This window comes from Nylanderia fulva, unplaced genomic scaffold (assembly GCF_048542155.1).
Source record: "Nylanderia fulva isolate GAGA-0341 unplaced genomic scaffold, ASM4854215v1 Scaffold6, whole genome shotgun sequence".
NCBI lineage: Eukaryota > Metazoa > Arthropoda > Insecta > Hymenoptera > Formicidae > Nylanderia > Nylanderia fulva.
Genome location: NW_028190698.1, coordinates 3,047,418 through 3,070,424, shown reverse-complemented (window position 1 = coordinate 3,070,424; position 23,007 = coordinate 3,047,418). Strand labels below are relative to the sequence as shown.

The following is a 23,007-nucleotide window of genomic DNA, read 5'->3' as shown; positions in this document are numbered from 1 at the left end:
TCCCGTAGCGTAGATCCTGCTGTCGCATCCGCTTCCGCAGCCTCTTCTATTTATAGAGATTTTTGCATACAAAACGCTCCAAAGGAAATTATCTCTTTCGCGGACATTTTTTTCAGTCTTCTGTCTTTCGATTTCTTTTTTCGCAAATAGTCCTTTTCCTCGTTCTTTTTAATAATCTCTTCTAGATATAAATTTTATTCATATACCTTTCATTATACATAAAAGATTTTTAAATATTAAATATCGAATATTTATATCAACATAAAATTTTGTCACAAATTATAAATTGTTTAAAGTTGTTCCATTATATATATTTTTTATTTTTTAATTATATTTTTTTCAAAATTCGAATTTGCGTAATCCTTACTTATGTCAAAGTCATTGATTCCCATGTGGAAATTTTTCCTAGATTGTAACCGGGTTCTATAAAATATTCCTAAAACTTTATTTAAGGTCCAAGTTAGAATAGTCCAATCTCAGATTGTTGATTTAGAGTCCTTATTGCTTTCCGTACTTGGACTAATACAAAGATTAGCTTGAGCCAATGTTGGCTTTGTAAGTTGGGTCTATATTATATAAGATAAAAGACCACAATAAAGAAAAAGAACATATTGTCTAAATTAAATTTTAATGAGCCCTTTATTAACTCGTTGAAATTGTGTTAAGTGATGATCCTTCCTCGAATAAATCAACATGATTTTAAATTATACCAATATATTTTATACACTTATAACATTTTTTGTTTAAAATCTAGAGTTGGACATGCTTGAATTAAAATGTCTTGAGAAAAATATTGATGACCTAATCAGACTCGAGACATTCTCTAAGCATACAAATCAAAATATTGAAAAAAAAAGAAATAAAACTAGATATAAAACTAAATAGACTTGAGTTTGGCAAGTCTTATTTTGGATGCCTTATATACGGGACCAGTATTGAATGCGGACTCGGGTCACGGTTATTAAAATTTAATTTAATATTCTGATATATTCCACGAGCTTGATGTCCTCAAATGAAGTGATTATACGTATACCAACTCTCGAAAATTTGCAAGGTACATGAATAATTAGCAGAGTTCCTGCCGTAACTATCCCCGAAGTTGCGTGTGTTTCGTAATGCAACGGGAAGTTGTAACGCAGAAAGAACGATGGGTGCCGAGGTGCCGGAGATGTCGCGAAATCAGTGAGAAGTCAGTGAACGTCTTAAAAGGACAATTGTTAGACGGCGCGGCCATTATTTCAGCTTCGGGATTTCGAGCTCGACGTGATGACGAAGCGGCTGCAGCCGCCACAGATGAGGAGACGGCCTTCTTCGTCTTCGAATGACGACGATGAGTGTCACGCATCGCGTGTCAACGTCCCATGAAGAGCCAACAATGAAAGCGAAACCGCGGTTCCAATTATGTCCACGACTTGTCGTGTTCAGACGACCAAAGCAACTATATATGCCAGAAAGCAGTCTCTGCGCACCCAGTCCGTGACACTGAATCGCCATATCTCGTTTTTTCTAAGATTGACCTCAGAATCTTCAGAGTTTGCTTCGGAGAGCCTCGCCTTTGCCGCTACCAAAGGTATTCTTATTTTAGTCCTTATATATTTGTGCGACATATCCAGTGAATGTCTTTGATCAAATAATTATCTTGATGATGATAACGTGAAGTGTTTCATGCTCCCCATATATATGCATGTGAAATTTTATTTAGAATGAGAAATATTATATAGTATATATATATTCTCGTCGTGTAAAATGTTTTATTGGAATTTTTTGCAACGTGCTAATATTTGCATTTATTGATTATGATAAATTATTAGATTATTGTCATCTATTTTATCTTTTTCAGATGACGTTTCGAATTTCGCGAACTTTAATCGTGACAGTAAGCTGTTTCGCTGTCCTGGTCGGTTGCAATCCAAAGTTTGACGATGGAGGGTAAGTCATTTCAACAGTCTTGAATAATATATAAATAATTCAATATTTATCCAATATATTTTCTCTCGCTCTCTAACAATTTTCTAAAAAAATGTTTTAAAACTATTTCTAAAAAATATTTGAAAATACAGATGTTTTATTTTTAAAAATGACTGAAAGATTAATACATCTTTTTTAGATGCTTATATTTATAAATATTTAATATATTTATATCACAATTCATACAATACGATGTCTTCGTTAACAGGTTTGTGCCCAGTTCCATAAGTTATGTGGAAAAACATGCGAAGGCGCAAGATCAAATAGCCATGCCGTCATCTCAGGTTAAACAGGAGAATCCACCGAAACGTGAATCTGAGATGAACGACGTGACAGATCGTGGCCAGGAAGCGCGATTTGGCTTCACCAATATCGGAAGTACAGGAAGCGTGAGTACATTGCATTTTAATTTTCCTCCCTTATTTTTCTTCTGTAGATAAGTTTCAGAATATTTTTTCTTTTCTTTTCACCCTCGATTTTTGTAAAAAAATTCCAAAAACTGCTAATTATTTTTAATGATCGACATTAATTAGAAATTCAAAATTTCCGAAAATTTGTTATTGTTTAAATTAAATATAAATTTATTTTCAAACTCGATTAAACTCGAATTAGGGCTACGGCGTGTCACCTTATGCACCGGCGAAAATAGATCTGGGCGGACTTCTCTTGGGAGCCATTATTGGTGTGGGATCAATCCTTATCATCCCAAAATTGCTTTATATTCTATCAGGCACTTATGGCGCATATGCGAGAAGTAAGTATATCATTTGTTCATATCGACTTAATCCTCTATATCCATTTTATTTCTTCTATAGATTTTTTATTTCATAAATTCTAACTTTCATCAGATCTTTGATAAACCTCGTTTGACTTCTCATTCTTTATTAAGAATATGAAGAAAAGTGTCGAGCTATAAGCTATTGAAAATAAAAAGAGCATTGTTTTTATAATATTGATTTCAATTTTGACAGAATTTCAAAACTTACAAAAAGAGATTCGCAAGTTTGAAATTCAAAATTATTCAAAAATTATGAAACACTAATTATAGAAAATTTCTTGAGATAAAGAATAACATTTTTGTGCGCTACCTAAATTTACTTCATAGGAATAAAATTAACTCTTGAAAAAGAGACTTTTTATTTCGATTATTCGCAAAACGAAGATTGCATGACGAGATATAAAACATCGTTCGCATAAATAATTCTTTGAATTTTCCAGTCGAGGTCTCTTACCTAAGAATAAAGTTTAAAAAAAATGCAATCTCCTTCTTCAGCACATTTTCTACGGAAAGCTCGACTCCGAATTTCACGGAGGGTGCTTTCCAGCCTCTCGTAGACTATATAAATCCTCCATTCCACCCCCGGACAACCCCGATTATATTTAAACCGACGCAGGTGAGGACGCCGGTTTCGCCCAGACCCTGACGAGGATCGACGACGTCCTGGCGCGTCACGGCATCGACACGACCTCATGCATGCAACGCGCAGTGTGCACGTACTCGCAGCAGGCCGCCGCCGCGGTCGGCGACGAGAGCGACGCGAACGAGACCGAGCGGGACGAGAAGGTGACGTCATTCGACAGAATGGTGAACGCCATCACCAGCAACCAGGTGTTCCGCACCGCCATGCAGGGCACGGCGATCGAGGAGGCGGTGGAGGCCGGCAGAGCCAACAGGAGTTGTTCGAGATCGTACCCGCACTGCGGCTTCTCGATGGAGACGATGCTGTCGCTCCTGGCCAACGTCATCGCCGCGGCGAACGCGCGCGCCACGACACCCACCGCCGCTTCGTCGCTCTAATTTATTTATGCAATTTTCGCGTCCTTCCTTCGAAAGTTGGAGGAAACCCTAACTGCACAACATAGCCGAAAGACATTCAGAAAATATCCGGAGGACATCCGAACATTCTCTCCCAAGTAGCAACCCTAATAGCACACCATATCCGAAAGACGTCAGAGGATATCCAGAGGATATCCAGAGGACATTCCAACAGCCTCAGGATGTTCGCTAAACATCTTCGGAATATGTGTGCTGTTAGGGAAAGTGACGTTTAAACGTCAAACTGACGTTTAAACGTCACCCTGACGTCATTAAACGTCAAAATGACATATGCTTGCTACTTGAGTTGGATGTCCTCTGGATGTCCTTTGAACGTGCTTTGGATGTGCATGCTATTAGGGAATTAATTAACGCAGTTGACAGGTAAAAATATATATATATATAATTAAATTGAGAAAGAAGAACCGCGATTAAAAGCTGACGGTTCACTATATCGTCGTGCGTTCAGTAGACTTTTCGCGATGAAGAGGAAAAAAGAGAGGCGACAGGAACCCGTTGACCATCACGAGGAGCGGATGGGTCTCGGTTGCTGCTCTTTCGCGATATTCTAATTCGACTCGTACAACGATAGTCTCATCTTTATTTCGTAGAGAATTACATGTGTGTATGCGTGTGTGTATGTATGTGTATAAACTAATAATAAAGGTAAAACCCTCTCTCGTCAAACCCCCTGCTTTTCGCCCACGCACTTTTGTGCGCTCTTAGCGTGACACTTTTCTCTTTCAACTATGTAGAAAAAAATTTATATTATATATATAGATATATATACATATAATTTCCATTAACTTTCACATTGAAGAAAATAGAATCGATTAGAGCCCGCGACACGGTCGCGGCGCGTCGCTTTCAACACATCAGTATTCAACAATCAGTACAGGCACTGCCTATGACGATGTCGTTTTTTTTTTTACCCTATAGAAATATATATATGCGACGCTCTCTCCTTTGACAACAGCACGCACGCATCCGCACACAGAGGGTGAATCAAAAATTAAAGACGCGAGGTGTCTTTCCTATTTTTTCTTTCACTCTTCCGACTCGCCACAATTTTTAAAAATTGACTCCGTCAATTGAAAATTAAATCTTCTCGAAAGAGAAGAGAAATTGTAATTTAAAAAATGCAATTATTATAAGCGAAAATTGGAATCAACGCAAAGCGAGGAAGTAAACTGTTAAAAAAATAACGGAGTCTGTATATTGCGAAAAATTCACACTTTATATAGAGAAAAATATAATTCCCACATGTATTATAAACCATATACCAGGTTTTCTTCTCTATATCAGCTGTCAAATTTAAAATGCGAAAATATAAAATAGAAAAGATATATATGCATATATATCTTTATTTTTTCATTCACCCTCGCGTATTCTCGTAATAGGACGTTTATATGTGCGAGGTATAGATTCCCAAGAGAAAAAGGACTTATTTTCTCTGAAACTTATATTTCTACGCTCGCATTATCTCTTCATTACCACATATCGGATAAGCATTAAATTATTCAGGTCTAATAAAAAATTAAAGTAAGGAATGTATACTTATTGAATATGACTTTTTTTTGCAAAGTGTTCTGTCATTAAATTGACTTCGAAAAACGATACAATACGTAATGAGTTATAAATCACAGAGCATTATAATATTTTGCAGTGATAATTAGTGAACGTTTATAGAAATAGCTAAAAATAGCAGAGAGTATTTGTAAATAAAAAGCCTCGCACTCGCACGGGAAATCTTTTATCACGTATTTCAGATTTTTTACGTATCCTAGAAATGTTGGTCCTTGCAAACAGGTCATCACGCGCGACTAAATTAATAAAAGTATATAGTGAAACACTTGTTAAATTTTCAGTGCATTTAACAAGATTTTTCGGAATGTCGAAACGCGTCGGAAAGATTTGATTAAATAATAGATATAACGCTTTTATCAAATTCAACATCACAAGCAATTCAACACTCTAGCAATAGTTATAATAATTTTCTTTCTATTTATCTCTGTGTATTATTTCGAAAATTTGATTTTTTTATATATTCAATCGAAATTTGTTTACTCTATCAAAATCTAAAAAAAAATCAACTATCACTGATATGAATTTTTTTCAGTTTTTTTATAGTTTGTTAAAACGAGCAAGAATCTGCTTTTCACGCCGAATTAAAAAATATTCTTTCGTTTATGAACAACTTATTGATTTAATAGTGTCGTTGCTTCATGCGTCGCATCTTATTGCTAAATACCGTATACTAGGGATAAATCTAATTATCCCTCTCCTTCGAAAATCTCTTCTACTTTGAAAATCCTCTCGTATATCTATAATATATACCCTCGTTGATTTTAGAAGAATAATCTCTGTGATATACATATAATATATATGTGCACCATGTAAATATTCGATCAATCGAACAACTTTTTTAGACAAAATTAATCAAGTGCCTTTATACGATAAAAAATTAAAATATAAATTGCCCTTTCCTCTAAAAAAAACGAGTATTAAAGTGTTTTGTGCTCCATACAAAAATAATTTGCAATTTAGTTTAAAAATAATTTCATATAATAATTTAAATTTTAGTTTATCTAAAATTTAAAATAATAATTTTAATATAAAGTTTAAAACTATAAAATAACATAAATTTCCGAAATAAAATTGGCACCTGATTTCTTTTATATAATAAAAGTCGTCAAATCGTCTCGATGACATCTATATATTTATAATATCTTAATAATTCCCTGAAGTCTCTTTGGTTACTTACTATCACGCGTTTTTCTGATAATATTTCTGGTCTCCTCGAACTTACTGTACCCTAAATCCGCTATTTCTCCATCACTCCATATGTTGACGTTTTGGCAAAAGTAAAATAACTCCTATTGCCACGCACACATGCCACAGACTATGAACAAGATAATAATTCTTGCGCGTTTGCAGAAAGGCGTAACTCACAAGGCCCAGAGAGACGAGAAGAAACCCGGCCGGGAAGTAGATAGTCCTAAATAAAAAAGAATCACATCATCAATATTTTATCTTTATGTCTGTAAAGTAATAAGGATATCAAAAGCAGTTAAAAAATTTTATTATATATAGAATTTATACATAGAATTTTGACAGCCAAATATATAGGAAAACTAAGGTTGGGTAAGTTAAATATTTTTTTAAACTAAGTTAAGTTAAAATTAACGGTTTATAAAATTATAAATTTTTAAAAATATTATTTATATTAAATTAAAATGATAAATAATTTTTACGACCAATACTGGCTAATAAATATTTAAGGGGGTCATCCCGTGTGACGGCTTCAAAAAATCGATTTTTTTTTGCATAAATCTAATCTAGAGCATGCATAGAATATACTGGTAAAGTAATTTTCCGAAATTCGAAGTCATTGAAAAGTTACAGCAGTGAGAAAGTAAGGTGTTTTACCCTTAGTCCCGACGGTTCTTTTCGGCACCTTTAATCCCGACTCATGGGTCGTTTGCGTCTTTGCGTTATTTGGATCAGTAAAAACGCTTTAAAAAATCTGAAGAAATTCATGGAGCTTCTTGCAACCTTCAACTTGAAGTCCCAATCATAATATTTCGATAAAAATTATTTTTTTATATAGTTTGTTATTAAAAAATGGAGGCAGCGACGGATTAACACTAGAGGCAAACATAGGCATTTGCTTAGAGCGGCAAATTTTCGAAGACAAAAAATAAAAAAAGAAATAAAAATAAAAAAGTAAAAAAAAGTAAAAAAAAATAAAGAAAATAAAAAAAAGGAGTGTAAAATCCTATCTGCAAACCTCCTCGTGGTGCACTCTGGGGTCGTGAAAATATTTAAAAATATATTACGTTTTCACCAGCTAATGCAGGGGTAACAGAAAATTGTTGATTTTTTGTACTAAATCTTTTTTTTTTTTTTGCTTGTAGGGGCTGCAAAATGTACGCTGCCTAGGGGCGGCAAAATGTTTAATCTGTCGCTGAATGGAAGTACCTAAGGAAAAATCACTTGTTCGTTTGGGTCGCAAACGACCCATGAGTCGGAATTAAGGGTTAAGTACGCAGCTGAGCGCTCGGCGGGAAACAAGAGCTATTGTATACCTTCGGATTCTTACTTGAAGCCGATTCTATTCACACGCACGTATACGCACACATATTTAGAAGAGCGCTGCTGTCCTGAAACTCAAATTGAATGTAACGGTTGCTTAGTTTTGGCTTCGCAGTCAGCGGCGTAACAGCTCTTGAGTCGTCGTAAGCAGTAATATTGTACCGTGCAAGTGCTTCAAGTTTGCGATGAATGACAAGAAAGGAACAAGAGAAACTCACGCTCATGCTGAGCGAAGAAAGAAGAGAAAATTTCAAAGGAAACCGTTATTGGTTGGAAAATGATCTGGATTATACGTCGACATCAGCGAAGAAATTGCTTGGAAGCATAAACCTGGAAGTGCCTGTTGCTTCGAACTTTGCGTACTGTATCTTAGAATTTGCATCTGTGTTTTCGGCAATTTCAACAAATGTTATATGCAAAGAGTGTAAAAGTGACGTGATCTTTGGTCGGACGATTTTACGAGGCTTGGGTTTTAAAATTCTTATGTTGTGTAAGTGCAGGGCATATAAAACGATAAACTCGGGCCCAATGATTCAAAATGCTTTTGAAATTAATCGGCGCTTCGTTTTTGTGATGCGGTTGTTAGGTATTGGCCACGAAGGAGCGAATCTTTTCTGCAATTTATTGGACATTTTTCAAGGTATAGGAAACTCGACATATACCGCGCTTTTGGAAAATATTCACACAGCCGCATCTGCAGTGTATGAGTCCGTTCTATCCTTTACTGCCACACAAGAAAAAAATATGAATGAAGAAGCTGGGAAGCCGCAAATTGAATTAACAGTTTCCGGAGATGGAACCTGGAAAAAACGCGGCTTTTCATCTCTATTTGGAGTATCAACGTTAATTGGAAAGTATTCTGGGAAAGTGATAGATGCGATGGTTATGAGTAGTTTTTGTGATGCTTGTAATCTGTGGAAAAAGTTCAAAAATACTGAACCAGAGAAAAAAAAATACGAGGCATGGTATGCAGATCATGAATCTGAGTGTTCGATAAATCACACAGAAAGTTCCGGTAAAGTGGAAATTGATGCCATTGTTGCAATGTTTGTACGCTCGATCAAAAAACACGGCGTGAAATATTTGACGTATGTCGGCGACGGTGACAGCAAGACATTCAATGGCATTTTAAAAGCTGAGCCTTATGGTAATGACTCTCCTGTTATTAAAAAAGAGTGTGTTGAGCATGTTGAGGAACGGATGGGAACACGACTCCGAAATGCTAAAAAGAATAATAAAGGTATTGGTGGCAAAGGTCAGGGCAAGCTATAATGGACAATCTAATTATTGAAATGACAAAATTTTATGGCTTAGCCATTCGTCGCCATCCCGATTCATTAGAAGAAATAAAGAAAGAAGTTTGGGCCACATTCTACCACAAATGGTCTACCGATGAAAATCCTCAGCACCAGAACTGTCCAGCAGGCGAAGGTAGCTGGTGTAAATGGCGGCAGGCTGAAGCTAAGAGCACGCTCGACCAATTCCACCACGAGAAGGCCCCATTATCCAAGGAAGTACAAGCAGTAGTTAAATCTATCTATGAAGATTTATCCAAGGACAATCTTTTGACCCGATGTTTAAGAGCAGAGACGCAGAATAATAATGAGTCGTTAAATTCACTCATTTGGACGTTCGCTCCGAAACATCTACATTCAGGCGCTCAGATAGTTCAGATTGCAACTTTTTTGGCCATCGTCATCTTTAATGAAGGCTTCCCAGGCATTATTAAGATAATGCATACGATGGGCTGTTCAATTGGACGATCAGCGCACGCTTATGTAAAACGCCGCGACAAAGCTCGGCGAACGATCAGCCGTTCCAAGCAGCGCATGAGAGGCTAGAATTTCAGCCAGGGAGGAGCAATCGGCCTTACGAAATTGGCAAGAAGAAGAGAAAGAGATACTCTATGCACCAGGAATAGCAGATTAGTGGTAAGCAAAACTTTCATGGTGTAATTCACACATGAACTTTCAAACGCGTTTTTCTCAAAACTGGATTTTTTTAACTGGTGTCCATGATTTTTCGAAAACGGTTCAATGGATTTAATTAAAATTTTAATGGTAGATTCAGCACATGTGTGGCTATCGTGGGAATTAGAATTTTTAAAAAATATTGAACCGTTTTCTGTCCGCATAAAAAAATAGTCGCAAAAAATCATGCTATTTTGAGTTATAATCTTTAAAAGCATGCAAAAAATTGAATTTTTAATATTTTCAAAAAATTCTAGTTCCCGCGATAGCCATTCACCTATAGATTAAAATGCAATTTGATTTTTTGATTTCAGATAAACCAGTCTGCCGGAATCGTGGACACCGTTTGTCTGATTTTTTTTACATGGGTGCCATTCCAGTGATGCAACTCGCCATCGACGCCATATTTTTAAATAAAAAAAATTACACATATAGTTTAAGATGTAATAAATATATAGTAAAAATTTGGAAGCTCTGTATTTTTTCATTTCGCCGCAAAAAAATGCAAATAAATCTTAAAAAAACGGTCGTCACACGGGATGACCCCCTTAATAAACACCACACAATGTTTCGACCATGGATTTTGGTCCTTCTCAAGTGTACTTAAAATTAAAAACCGTGAATATATTATGCAAATGAAACTTCTTGTCGAACCGTGATAAAATAATGACAATATATTAAAGGTTGTGTAATCCTCGGCTATTATTTTATCACGGTTCGACAAGAAGTTTTATTTGCATAATATATTCACGGTTTTTAATTTTAAGTACACTTGAGAAGGACCAAAATCCATGGTCGAAACATTGTGTGGTTTTTATTAAATATTTATTAGCCAGTATTGATCGTAAAAATTATTTATTTTTTTAATTATTGACTGGCAACATCAAGAATTCGAGTATTTAAATAAAAATGTTTTTTTAAACTTTTTTAATTTAATATTTTAATTGATAATTTTTTAATTTTTTGTTAATAAAAATAATAAGAATTTTATTTTTTATGTAGAAATGTGTGTATTTTTTTCTCTGTAATAGAATTGTGAAAAATAATAGTATCTTTATTTATTTCATAATTCTTGTAAGAATGACATATATAGAATGATTATCTTTTATTAAAATGCAATCGTTATTAAAAATTTAATTGTTCAATGTTTCAGATTTTATAGAAAACCTAATGGCATGTTTATATAGAAAACCTAATGGTATTCAGAGATGGAACAAATTTTTAACTTAAGAAAAAGATTAATAAGTTTAAGTTTAAAAATAACTAGTTTAAGTTAAAAATCAACTCACTTCAAATTCACTAAGCTAAAGTTAAAAGTTTAAATTAAATTTTTTATTTTTTATTTAACTTTTTATTTAACTAATTAACTACCTAACTTTCAGGAAAACATGAAACATATACTGATTGAATCTACCTTATGGCAACGTATTTGATGATTTCATATTTACTTTCTGTGTATCAATTTGTGAAATTTCTTTTAAAGACAGATTGATTTTTCCTTTTTCTTCCTTTCTTCACCTTTCTCTTCCTTACCTGTACGGACGCGAGGGATATCTGATAGTTCGCTTTCTCCTGCATCTGAATCCCCAGGACAGGCCGATCAAGGCGGAACCAGTGACAGCTGGCAGCAGAAACACCCAGAGCGCCGTGCGATCCATCTCGGCACCCATAGCGAGGACAATCGCTCCAGCCACCTGGCAGAAGGCAGTCACCCGTGGCCCGAACGACGCCATCGCCACCAGAGTCACCCAGATGGCGAGCAACGCGTTGAAGAAGTCGCAGAACTGCAGCACGCTCAGCCGCATGATGCACACTCCGTAAACGTCCTCACCGGCCTCGCAGGCGTGGTAGAACGTCGAGAAGAACATGACGGCGGCGTAGGCGACTGCCTCGGTGAAGTACTCGCGGCGTATCGCCACGTAGATCGAGCCGAGGAAGGCGAGGTTGCTGAAGGTCAGCGCGAGCAGCTGCAGGAGGATGCCACCGGTGCTGAGGACGTAGGTCGCGTCCGCGCAGTCGAAACCTCGGTAGCCACCAGTGCAATAACACGCTGAGAAGACGAAGCCGCCGCTCATGTAGTGCATACACTTGCCCCGGACTCCGCAGCGACCTTCGATACAGGGCGATGACGACACAATGCTCTCCACCTGGGCGACGGGGCAGCGCGACAAGCAGTCGCATCTATCACATGCTATGTCACCTTGCAGACAATTACGGGCACAAGAGCAAGGACTGCTGGTCCCGCGGATGCTGCTGTTGCTCGTCGTCGTTAGCGTCGTCGTCATCGTTGTCGCTTCCTCTTCCTCGGGACAATAGACGCGCAAACTGACGTACCAGGTTCCCGTCTCGGGAAAGGGCACGTGAACATAAGCAGGTTCAGTCGCATTCACGTATACATCTGCGGTAGTGACGGCGTGGGCGCGAATGCAAGCGCCACCCGAAGTGATGTTGGAGTAATAACCTGGGGAGAATTAATTAACCTTTAAGACTCGTTTGAATCCTTCTCAAACAGCACTAAATTGGAGCATAAGATTTGTTTTGGATATATCATATCATAAGGATTCTTAAAGCTGTCTTAAAGATTTCTTAATAATATCTTAAGATGTCTTTGGATATCTTTAAGATGTTTTTTGGATATCATATCAAGATTTTTTAAAGCTGTCTTAAAGATTTCTTAATGGTATCTTTAAGATGTTTTTTGGATATCATATCTAAATTTCTTATAAAGCTGTCTTAAAGACTTTCTTTAAGATATCCCTATCTAATGATATCTCTAATAGCACACATATCCGAAAGACATTCAGAAGACATCTTAAGGACATATAGAAGATGTTTGAATGTCCTCTAAATATCCTTTAAATGTCTTTCGGATATGTTGTGCTGTTAGGGATCTTATGCGCCTTATCAATTTTGGACTTGGTGCTGTCTGGGTTAAAAGGACTAAATCGATGAGAAGCAAAGAACGCATGAATTAACCTAAGGAAACGCAGGCCACGAGGACGATGCTCTTCTTGCACTTCTCCTCCACGTCGACCAGCTTGAAGCCCAGAGTCACCGTGCCACCGACATCGTACACCCGACCGATCTCGAAGCTAAGGACGGAAAGAGCATCGGCGGTCACGTTGAACGGCTGGGGTTTCGTCTCGTTGCCGCACAGGTGTTCGTAATCGAAGAGGAAGAACTCCGGGAAGGACTTCCTCATCAGCACCACCGACGTCACCTGATCGTCAGCGTTGCTTCGACGTTCCAGCGGCAATCGCAGCGTCACGTTTGACGCGTTTCCGGTCACCAGACGAAGGGTCACGTAGTGGAAATCCCCGACGTAGGGCTTGAAGGGCAGCGCGATCGTTGTGGAATTGAGCAGACCATCGGCGAGATTATCCCCCGCCGTAACGTGAACGGCGATCTCGCAAAACTCGCCGCAGGATGATTTCAAGGTCAAATTCACTTCGGTCAGACCGACGTCTGAGACGAAATACCGCACTATCGCCGTATCGGAGGTTTCGTCCAACTGCACTTCGTGCTCATCCTTGGGATCCACCAGCGACGTCGTTGCTGGTGTCTCCACGAACATCTCGGTGTCCAAGACAGTCTCGCAGGACGCGCTAAGACCTACGAATGACAGTTCTCTATTGATCCTGAAGAACACAATCTTAACTCTATTTCTATAAATAGCCACTTTTATTTTATATAGACAAATAGCTCCGAACTCTTTAAAGTTGAGTTTTCCAATTTCTTGGGAAGCTTTATTCGACAGGTAGCATGTTATCGTCTCTTTTTTTAGAACTTATCTGAAAAAAGACAAAAATATGCTACCTGTCGGGTAAAACTTACCAAGTTAGAACAACCTGTTCTTAGTGTTGCGAAATGGAAAAACGCAAGCAAATAATATATGATATAATCTCGAGTCTCGAGCTCTATTCGTTGAAGATATCGTAGTAAGCTGCGTGACTTCTGTCTGACCTTGCTGCCTGATCTTTCCCGTGTCGGGATCGGTCCAAGATCGGAAGGCGATCGCATACCAATCACCCGGGGGCGGAGCCTCGATCTTAATCGCATATTGATCGCCGTTGCTCTGCATCTTCAGGCCGTAATTTCGCCGTCGTTTCTTCATCTCCAACAACTTCGCGGCCACTTTCGAATCATCGGGACGGACGAACGGCAGACTGCCGGACTTTAGGTACAACGAGACATTGCGCGGCGGACATTTACCTATTCCGCCAGTCTTCTCTTCTTTCGTCGTGAATCTGGAAAATGCGACAAGGCATTATCTTCGTGAAGATGAACTCGGACGAATGCGAAGGTGAGAACAAGTAGAATAAAATAATATTTTAATCTTCAAAAAGAAATTTTGCTAATCAATTTTCACCAAATATTATAATTATTAAGATATTTTCAATAAAAAAAGCATACTTAATTAGTATGTAAGGAATAAAAATATAAATTTCAATTTATTTATCTATTTTTTTAGACAATTTTTTTGATCCCTTAATTATTTTGAGAAGTGTAAATATAAAAAATATATATGTATATAATAAAATATATATAAAATATTGTATAATAATAAGTATAATTTGTAACAGTTCTTTAGAAAATTTAAATCTACAAATAAAAAGGCAATAAGAGCTAATTAAGTTCTATACTAGAATTATATTTGTGAAAAGATTTATAACATAAATTATTAAATATTATACAGAAGTAAATTCGTACGTTTCGGTTGTCTTTTTCAACCTTCTTCAGCGTATCAATTAAAAATTAAAAGATGAGTAGAAATTAACAATAAATTATTTATCACTGTCATTATAATAAAAATATACGGAGTCAAGTTATATGCTAACACCCGAGATCATCAGTAAATTTATAATAATAAGTATATAAAAATTCCTGTAAAATCCCAAATAATTCAAGTCAAATGTTCTATACGTACTTGAAAGCGACCGCGACGGAGAGTTCGGGCACATTGAAGTGGATAATCGAGATGTGACGGTAGGCATAATAATCCACCAGGACATTGTTCGGCTGTTGGGCGACCTTCTCCAATTTGCCACACAATCCTTGCTGAACCGCAAGTGTCCATACTAGTAGCACGGCTAAAACGCTGTCAAGCATATTCCGATGTCTTGCTACATAAGGATGATCTCCGTCCGGTTCGAAGAAATTTGGCGAGAAAGGAGAAGCTGAGTCTCGTGACGGAACAAAATGCACACTCTACAAAAATTAAAATAATTGAATGTTAATACTGAACATCCTTCTTTGTAACTTTAAAAAGATTGTTTCTTTTTCATCGATTTTTTTCAAGTTTTTATTTAATCTCTTTTATATTACTTTTATATTAATTTCTGTTATCTTTATTATTATTAACTTTTAAGTCCAAAGTTGCGTAACACTTTAATAAGTGATAACATGAGATGATGATTCTATCCGAGTTTAAACTTTCTGCGGATCGAATTTGCTTCGTGTACAGAATGAAAAATAAGATTAGTTATCAGTTTTCACCCACAAGTTCATAATTGATACTTTATAATTATAATGATTCCTTGCATAAACTATCGAGAAGCAACGAAAGATCAGAGAAAGCTTCTCTAACAGATAGTATCATGAATTAATTATTCAAATTAATGAATCTCTCTCTTACAATTTTTATTTCCTCGTTATTTCTCAGTTTTTTCATAATTATTTCGCTTTGTAAATTTATCGAGAAGCGAAAGTCTCGACGCGAACTGCCAATCTATTTCGACATTCTAGGACTTGAGTAGCCGATGTCGGTGTGACATTTCTATTTCCGTCACTTTTTATATATCGAGCATTCAATCAATAACTACAGCTAGAAAATATTTTCTTACATTTCTGCAGAAAAAGAGAGAGAGAGAGAGAGAGAGAGAGCCGAGAGTGTCTCTTCGTGAAAATACACGTTCAAGGAAATACTTTCGGTATTCCCGAGCAAGATGAGAAGGATCCCGTCCAATATTCACGAGATTCAACATCATTCAGCAACTCTGACGGGGACCTCACTGAGTTATATCTTCATCCTCGGACAGTCTTCGCTAAAGTGGACTGACTTCTGTCGCGATAAACTTTTATAGAACTCATTTAAGAGATTGAAGGAGAGAAAGAGAGAGAAAGAGAGAGAAGCAAATTCGTGCGAGATGTGCACAGTCAAGTGGGTCAGATTCCATTGCTAATTTACACTTCCTGTGAGCAAGAAGCAATAAGCTACCCGCGCTCTTATTCGTCGAAGAAGCGCGAATGACGTTAAATGTCGCGATTTCCTTCAGCCTCGTTGTACCTGGAAGGTTGTTTCGCACTCGCGAGACAAAATCTTTGTACAATGAATATCTTTCATCCTCTTTTTATAACGCAGAAAGAGAACAAATTTGACGATTTGCGCGACTTAATTATCATGGAGTTATTTAGCGGAAAATTAAAATCGCAGAACTGATAAAGAAGTGTAAATTGAATTTGAAAATTTTCCGTGGAGAAGAGAGAGATCCCTGATAATTTCCGCGGATAAAAAAGCTAGGGGAAGGACAAAGGCTCTTTGTTGTTCTCTACCTTTACGTAATTGGCGAGTTGTTCATTATGAGAAGTATAAAAATCGATTCGCGCTGCGCGAGAAATAAAAGATTATTCCACTCTTCGAGATAGAAATTGAAAAAAAAATTATCGCTTCAATGTAAAGAATCAACGAGTTTTTTGATAAAAATCTTTTATCACGAGTCGCTACATTGTATTAAAAAAAAAGAAAAATAATTAAGAATTTAGTATATAAGAATTATATATATAAAAAACTAAGAAGTCACCAGTCGATAATTAAAAATGGTAATAATTTCGTCAACCATATCTGGCTATAAATAATATTTATTAAACTTTACGACGTTTCGGCCATGGGTTTCGGCCCTTATCAAGTGCTACTTAATACCGCATTATTATAACAACACTACTTTTTTGATCTTAGGTCATGACGTGATGTAATGTCCTTAGACACATTATCATGACATTACATCACGTCATGACCTAAGATCAAAAAAGTAGTTTTGTTATAATAATGCGGTATTAAGTAGCACTTGATAAGGGCCGAAACTCATGGCCGAAACGTCGTAAAGTTTAATAAATATTATTTATAGCCAGATATGATTGACAAAATTATTACCATTAGTATATAAGACTTTTAATAAAAAACAAATAATAAAATAAAATTAATTAAAATTTATAAGTTTGTGTTATTCAGTAAAAAGATTTATTGGAAGTTATTGGAAATAATCGACCAAACTAACGAGTAATAATTGTTTAGTAACACGACGTTTCGACTATATATAGTTGTGGTCCTTTTCAAGTGAGACTAAAATAATTTTTATTACATATTTTATATATTATTATCAACGAAACACTAATATAAAATTCGCAATTGGAAACGAACGTAATACTTACAAGTAAATTTAGTAATAATTAACACATAATACAGCAATAATCAATATCAATTTTTAGTGAGAAATATACAAGTCAAGATTAAAATTAAATTAAAATTATGAGAAAGCCACAACATATCCCAACAAAGAATCGTCAAATTCTAATGTATTTTAAATGAGATTTTTTACACAATCTTTATTATTTTATTATATATATCGTTTAGACTCTCTGTATTCTTCTGTGAGTTTATGTTGTTGTTTAGTTTTTTAATATAAAACATTTCGGCTATCTCTCTCTTTCTTCAATTTAATTTTAATTTTGACTTTTATATGTCTTACTAAAAATTGATATTGATTATTGCTGTACAATGAATTAATTATTACTAAATTTACTTGTAAGTATTACGTTTGTTTCCAACTGCGAATTTTATATTAGTGTTTCATTGCATGATACTAATAATATATGTAATAAAAAAATTTTTTTAGTTTTACTTGAAAAGGACCACAATCATATGGCCGAAACGTCGTGAAATTTAATAAACGATTATTACTTACTAGTTTGGTCGATTTCCAAAACTCCTAAAAAAATAAAATTTATAAGCTCGTATATTATACAATAAAAAATTTATTGGAAGATCTTGACGACCAAATAAAATAAACCAATTAGAGATATTACATTAAATGTTAAGAATTGATATCACAAATAAAACTATTATATGCGTTTTGACGCGATCACAGATAACAATTATGTTATACGTATGGAATTAGTGTGACATTTTGATGAGACATTTTGACACTAACTTGTGTCTCTTCGGTCGCTTTTTTCTTCGAATTTAAATATAGTGTTCTTTCACTCTAAATTCCTTCTTCCTTCAAAGTATATTACATGTAGTCGTCTGTGTTTGAACTTTTTAATAAGAATCCTTAGTTAAGATGTTGGTAATGAAGAGGACGGATTAATTTTGATGATCATCAAAATTAATCAGTCCTCTTTATCACCTACTACTAATTCCATATGTATAATATAATATAATTGTTATCTGCGATCGCGTCAATACGCATATAATATAGTTTTACTTGTGATATCAATTCTTAACATTTAATGTAACATCTCTGTAACTCAATTGGTTTATTTCACTTGCTCGTCAAGGCCTTCCAATAATAAATCTTTTTAGAAAACAAATATCTCAATATTACAATAAGCTAAAACTAAAGAACCAGATGATAGTATATATCAGGTTCAAGATAAATTAATTTCTTAATTGAAACTGAGTTGTGCACTTTTCTTTCCTTGGTCCCTTACGACGTAAAATTAATGTTTAAAAATCTCAATTTGCTTATTTTAGTAAACCCCTCTGACCCACTCTAAGAGAAAGAATAAGCGAGAAAATATCAAGGAGAAAGATAAATAATTAAATAAATAAATCCCAATTCGTGATGTTTATTTTAGTAAAGCCCCTAACTTTCCCTATATATATATACACATATATAAAGAAGTACAAGCAAAAAAAAATATCGGAGAGAAGAAAAAAGAGTCGGCTCGAATTCTAGTATAACAAAGACGCGCGTAAATAATTGCATGAATAAAAAAAGCAAAACTTTTCTCGTTCGAGATATCGCGCGACCCTTCTGCGCGATATAAGGGGACACATTGACGAATACAGGTCGACAAAACTGCACGCAACTGGATCGGTTTAGGGGAATCGGCACGAAACGGAGCCGCCAATTCGTATTACGGATTAATTAATCCGACCTGTCCCGTCTCGCGAACGAAGCTATTAAATAAAACATCAAGACAATTGATTTCCGATATCGGCATTACGCGATCGGATACCGATAAAATACGGCTTATCTCGCCGTTTTGAGACGAATCGTTCATGCGGCCAGCATTAAGTGATCTATAATTATATACAGTCGCGTAAAGTAGACCACGATACCGTCGTTACATCACGAAAAAATCGAATCGTATGTCCATTATCTTCGAGATAGTGACGTCTCTTCGATGACGCGAACATGTAAAATGAATTGTCATTCAATTATATTTATCACGGAAAAAAAATCGTGCGAGTAATAATAAGTAGATTGAATGCAATTGGTGGAATTCAATTGAAATTTAATTTTAATTTAATATTCAAAATGGTAATTTAATACCCCTTCATATTTGCATGTGTACGATTTTCATATTGAAAATGATTTAATTTATAGTTGATCAATTTATCATCTGCCAAAATTGATATCTATAAACTAGCCGTGTTTTTCAATTTTATTAGATTAGATATCTTTTTTTTTCACGTGTAGATACATGTATATAAAAGTGTCAATATATAACCAACTTAATCCAGATTGATTACTCGTACATTTTTCTTATCATTTTTTTTTAATCAAGAATTCTGATAAAATGTGATTGGCCCAAGATCAGAATAATGCGCTTTGCTCGATCGAAGCGCATTAAAATCTACATATACATTCAAACTTACCTTTTTCCATTTAAGTTAAATGATTCGAATAATTTGAAAAACAATTCGCATTTGCATCAAATCGAGATCATCGCAGCACAACCTCAATTTTATCACTAATACCATTGATACCGTTTCGATAAATCACGCATTAATAGTACAATTTATTCGAAAAATACCCTATTTACTCTATTTGTTGTACACATCAGTTGCAGGCTCGTTTCCTTGCGAAATCCCAATATCTCTTCATTATAAAGTATCCGCGTTCAAATAAAGTAACACGATGATAAAGAAAAATCGCGTTCTCGTTTCGGAGCGCAACCCCATTTTATCACTAATCAGCTGCTTCCATTTTAAAATCAAGCATTAAATATTATAATTTATTTTAAAAAAAAACAAATTTTCAACCATCGTTTCCTAATAAAATCCCAATTTTTCTCTTTTTTCGCGCTATCAAAAAAAGTAACACGATGATAAAAAAAGATCGCGTTTTCGCTTCGGAGCACAACCCCAATTTTATCACTAATCAGCTGATAAATTTACTCCATTTGTTATGCACATCGATTATATCATTTCATCGTGAAATCTCAATTTTTTTATCTTCATCGTCGCGCTACAAATAAAGTAACACGTTGATAAAAGAAATCACGTTCTCGTTTCGGACCACAACCCCAATTTTATCACTAATCAACTGATACGTTTCGAGAAATCACGTATTAAATATTACAATCTATTAAAAAAAGATAATCAAATTTACTCTATTTGTTATGCACATTGATTGTATCGTTTTCTGGAGAAATCCTAGTTTTTTCCTCTTCATCATCGCGCTATCACGCACGCAAACAAAGTAACGCGATGATAAAGAAAAATTGCGTTCTCGTTTCGGAGCACAACAATTTTATCACTGAATCAGCTGATACGTTTCAAGAAATCACGTATTAACTAATCTATTTAAAAAATAGCAAATTTTCAATCATCGTTTCCTGTCAAAATCCCAATTTTTCCCTCTTCATCATCGCGCTATCGCGCGCGCAAATAAAGTAACGCGATGATAAAGAAAATTCGCGTTCTCACATTTCGGAGCACAACCCCAATTTTATCACTGTATCAGCTGATACGTTTCAAGAAATCACGCATTAACTAATCTATTTAAAAAATAGCAAATTTTCAATCATCGTTTCCTGTCAAAATCCCAATTTTTCCCTCTTCATCATCGCATTATCGCGCGCGCAAATAAAGTAACGCGATGATAAAGAAAAATTGCGTTCTCGTTTCGGAGCACAACAATTTTATCACTGAATCAGCTGATACGTTTCAAGAAATCACGTATTAACTAATCTATTTAAAAAATAGCAAATTTTCAATCATCGTTTCCTGTCAAAATCCCAATTTTTCCCTCTTCATCATCGCGCTATCGCGCGCGCAAATAAAGTAACGCGATGATAAAGAAAATTCGCGTTCTCACATTTCGGAGCACAACCCCAATTTTATCACTGAATCAGCTGATACGTTTCAAGAAATCACGCATTAACTAATCTATTTAAAAAATAGCAAATTTTCAATCATCGTTTCCTGTCAAAATCCCAATTTTTCCCTCTTCATCATCGCGCTATCGCGCGCGCAAATAAAGTAACGCGATGATAAAGAAAATTCGCGTTCTCACATTTCGGAGCACAACCCCAATTTTATCACTGAATCAGCTGATACGTTTCAAGAAATCACGCATTAACTAATCTATTTCAAAAATAGCAAATTTTCAATCATTGTTTCCTCTCAAAATCCCTCTTCATCATCGCGCTATCGCGCGCGCAAATAAAGTACCGCGGTGATCCAAGAAAATCGCGCTCAGCGCGTCGACGCGTTTCACGCGCAGTCGTCGTCGTGACGCTCACGAGGTCCACGAAAACACGTCGCGTCACATCCGAAGATGCTCGGTGAAATCGTCCGCGAGAGACACCACGGACGTCGACGGGGTCGCGAGTGCAACAAGTGCGTGTGCACCAACAACAGCGGCTCATCTCCCCGTTACCCGTCATATGCATATATCTTCTATACCTCGAGAATAGAAAAATAGAATATATTCCCCAGAGATATCAACCCTCGTCATCGAACGCTCCCTTCACGCGAGGCAAGCTGCCCTACCTATTTTCCGCGAGGCCGCAATATGTCGGGCCGCCGCCGCCGACGACGACGCACTGCGGCATCCGCTGGAGCACCGCGTCGTTGCAACACGTCCGGACGACTGTCTCGCGACGGGGCCGCCGGCGAGGAACCGCGGCCGAATATCCGAGAGCGCGTTTCCCCTCCCCCCCTTCTTCCTCGTTGACGTCGTCGTCATCGGCGGCGGTAACACCGCGATACGCGTGCGTCCCCCGTGTATTTATACATATGTATATAAGCATGTATATATATGTCACCGCCTGTCACTGAGGACGAAACGCGCGCGTGCGTCTCTGATGAACCGGTCGACCTTCAAGCGCGAAGCTTTCGAACCCCGAAGCTTTCTAGCACATGCGCTTCGTTTAAAAAAAAAAAATAATAATAATGATACGAAAGGGGTTTGATGAAAGAAACGTCACCGTACACGTGGAGCTGTCAAATTCGGACCAATATAAATTTTTATCGCAAAATACAAGTTTTTTTTCTTTACATAGCTTTCGAGCTTTCTTTTTCTAATGGGTTTTTAATCGAGTTTCGTTAAAGCTTGCGAAATCACGTACCGCCTCCGGGCTGCGGCCGCCCACGCGCTTCTCCGTCATTCGATAGGATCCCACGCGCGCGCACGCATCTCATCCGTTCAGGGCCGCGCGCGTTTATCTTGAGGATCAGGAAAACGAGGGTCGCCCGTTCTATCGATCCGCGTGCGACCCGCGATGATTCGCGATCGATCGTTCGACGACTGACATCCAGCTTAAATTTCGACGAATTTAAACGTTGATCGCGTTAAGCAGAGTTTCGCGGAACAGATGTGCGTAATGAGTTAGCATTCATCCGTGGCTTTACCGAGAACTAAATCGGGATTCAGTGTAGCAAAGCTTATCCCGAGATAAGTGCCAATGTACACATACGTCCTATGTATATAAACGTTCTATGTGTATATGGTATATGGTTGTACTATCGTCATGATTGAATGAACGATGTGGGGAGATGGATGTTATCATAGGGGAACGCATTAACGAGAGTCGTAAGACGATATTATCGTGATTACGCGGAACTTAGAATAGTAAAGTTAATATAGTTAAATATAGTATAGTTTCTGCTCCGCGTTCTTGCAAGAAATTCCAGAGAAAAATTAA

At 36.5% G+C, this 23,007-nt stretch overlaps 2 protein-coding genes and 1 pseudogene across 6 annotated transcripts; 2 read left to right on the top strand and 1 right to left on the bottom strand.

Moving 5' to 3' along the window:
- Window positions 1-1,840: 1,840 nt before the first annotated feature.
- Window positions 1,841-4,011, top strand: LOC114942925 (uncharacterized). Its single transcript, XM_085487948.1, has 4 exons — window positions 1,841-1,929; window positions 2,177-2,357; window positions 2,581-2,737; window positions 3,363-4,011. The coding sequence occupies exons 1-4, from the start codon at window positions 1,841-1,843 to the stop codon at window positions 3,764-3,766; spliced, it is 831 nt and encodes a 276-aa protein (XP_085344074.1). The 3' UTR covers window positions 3,767-4,011.
- Window positions 4,012-4,365: 354 nt separating this feature from the next.
- On the bottom strand, window positions 4,366-22,999 carry LOC114941612 (post-GPI attachment to proteins factor 6). 5 transcript variants are annotated; one of them, XM_029316641.2, is made up of 6 exons: window positions 22,432-22,999; window positions 14,777-15,057; window positions 13,813-14,096; window positions 12,826-13,461; window positions 11,383-12,310; window positions 4,366-6,782 (listed from the first exon to the last, which is right to left on the bottom strand). In XM_029316641.2, exons 1-6 carry the CDS (start codon window positions 22,468-22,470, stop codon window positions 6,620-6,622), a joined length of 2,331 nt encoding a protein of 776 aa, XP_029172474.2. In that variant the 5' UTR covers window positions 22,471-22,999; the 3' UTR covers window positions 4,366-6,619. The 5 variants fall into 5 exon arrangements, with proteins under 5 accessions (XP_029172474.2, XP_029172492.2, XP_085344073.1 ...); XM_029316659.2 differs by lacking the exon at window positions 22,432-22,999 and adding an exon at window positions 21,854-22,003; XM_085487947.1 differs by lacking the exon at window positions 22,432-22,999 and adding an exon at window positions 21,533-21,707.
- Window positions 8,254-9,808, top strand: LOC146720847 (uncharacterized; annotated as a pseudogene).
- Window positions 23,000-23,007: the final 8 nt, after the last annotated feature.

Coding starts and splice junctions, on each gene's coding strand:
- LOC114942925 (XM_085487948.1), top strand. CDS start 1,841: ATGACGTTTCGAATTTCGCGAACTTTAATCGTGACAGTAAGCTGTTTC. Junction 1,930..2,176: donor CCAAAGTTTGACGATGGAGG/GTAAGTCATTTC, acceptor CTTCGTTAACAG/GTTTGTGCCCAGTTCCATAA. Junction 2,738..3,362: donor GAGAAGTAAGTATATCATTT/GTTCATATCGAC, acceptor AAACCGACGCAG/GTGAGGACGCCGGTTTCGCC.
- LOC114941612 (XM_029316633.2), bottom strand. CDS start 20,534: ATGATGAAGAGGAAAAAACTAGGATTTCTCCAGAAAACGATACAATCA. Junction 15,058..20,468: donor CAATGTGCATAACAAATAGA/GTAAATTTGATT, acceptor TAATTTTTGTAG/AGTGTGCATTTTGTTCCGTC. Junction 13,462..13,812: donor GGGAAAGATCAGGCAGCAAG/GTCAGACAGAAG, acceptor TGTCATTCGTAG/GTCTTAGCGCGTCCTGCGAG.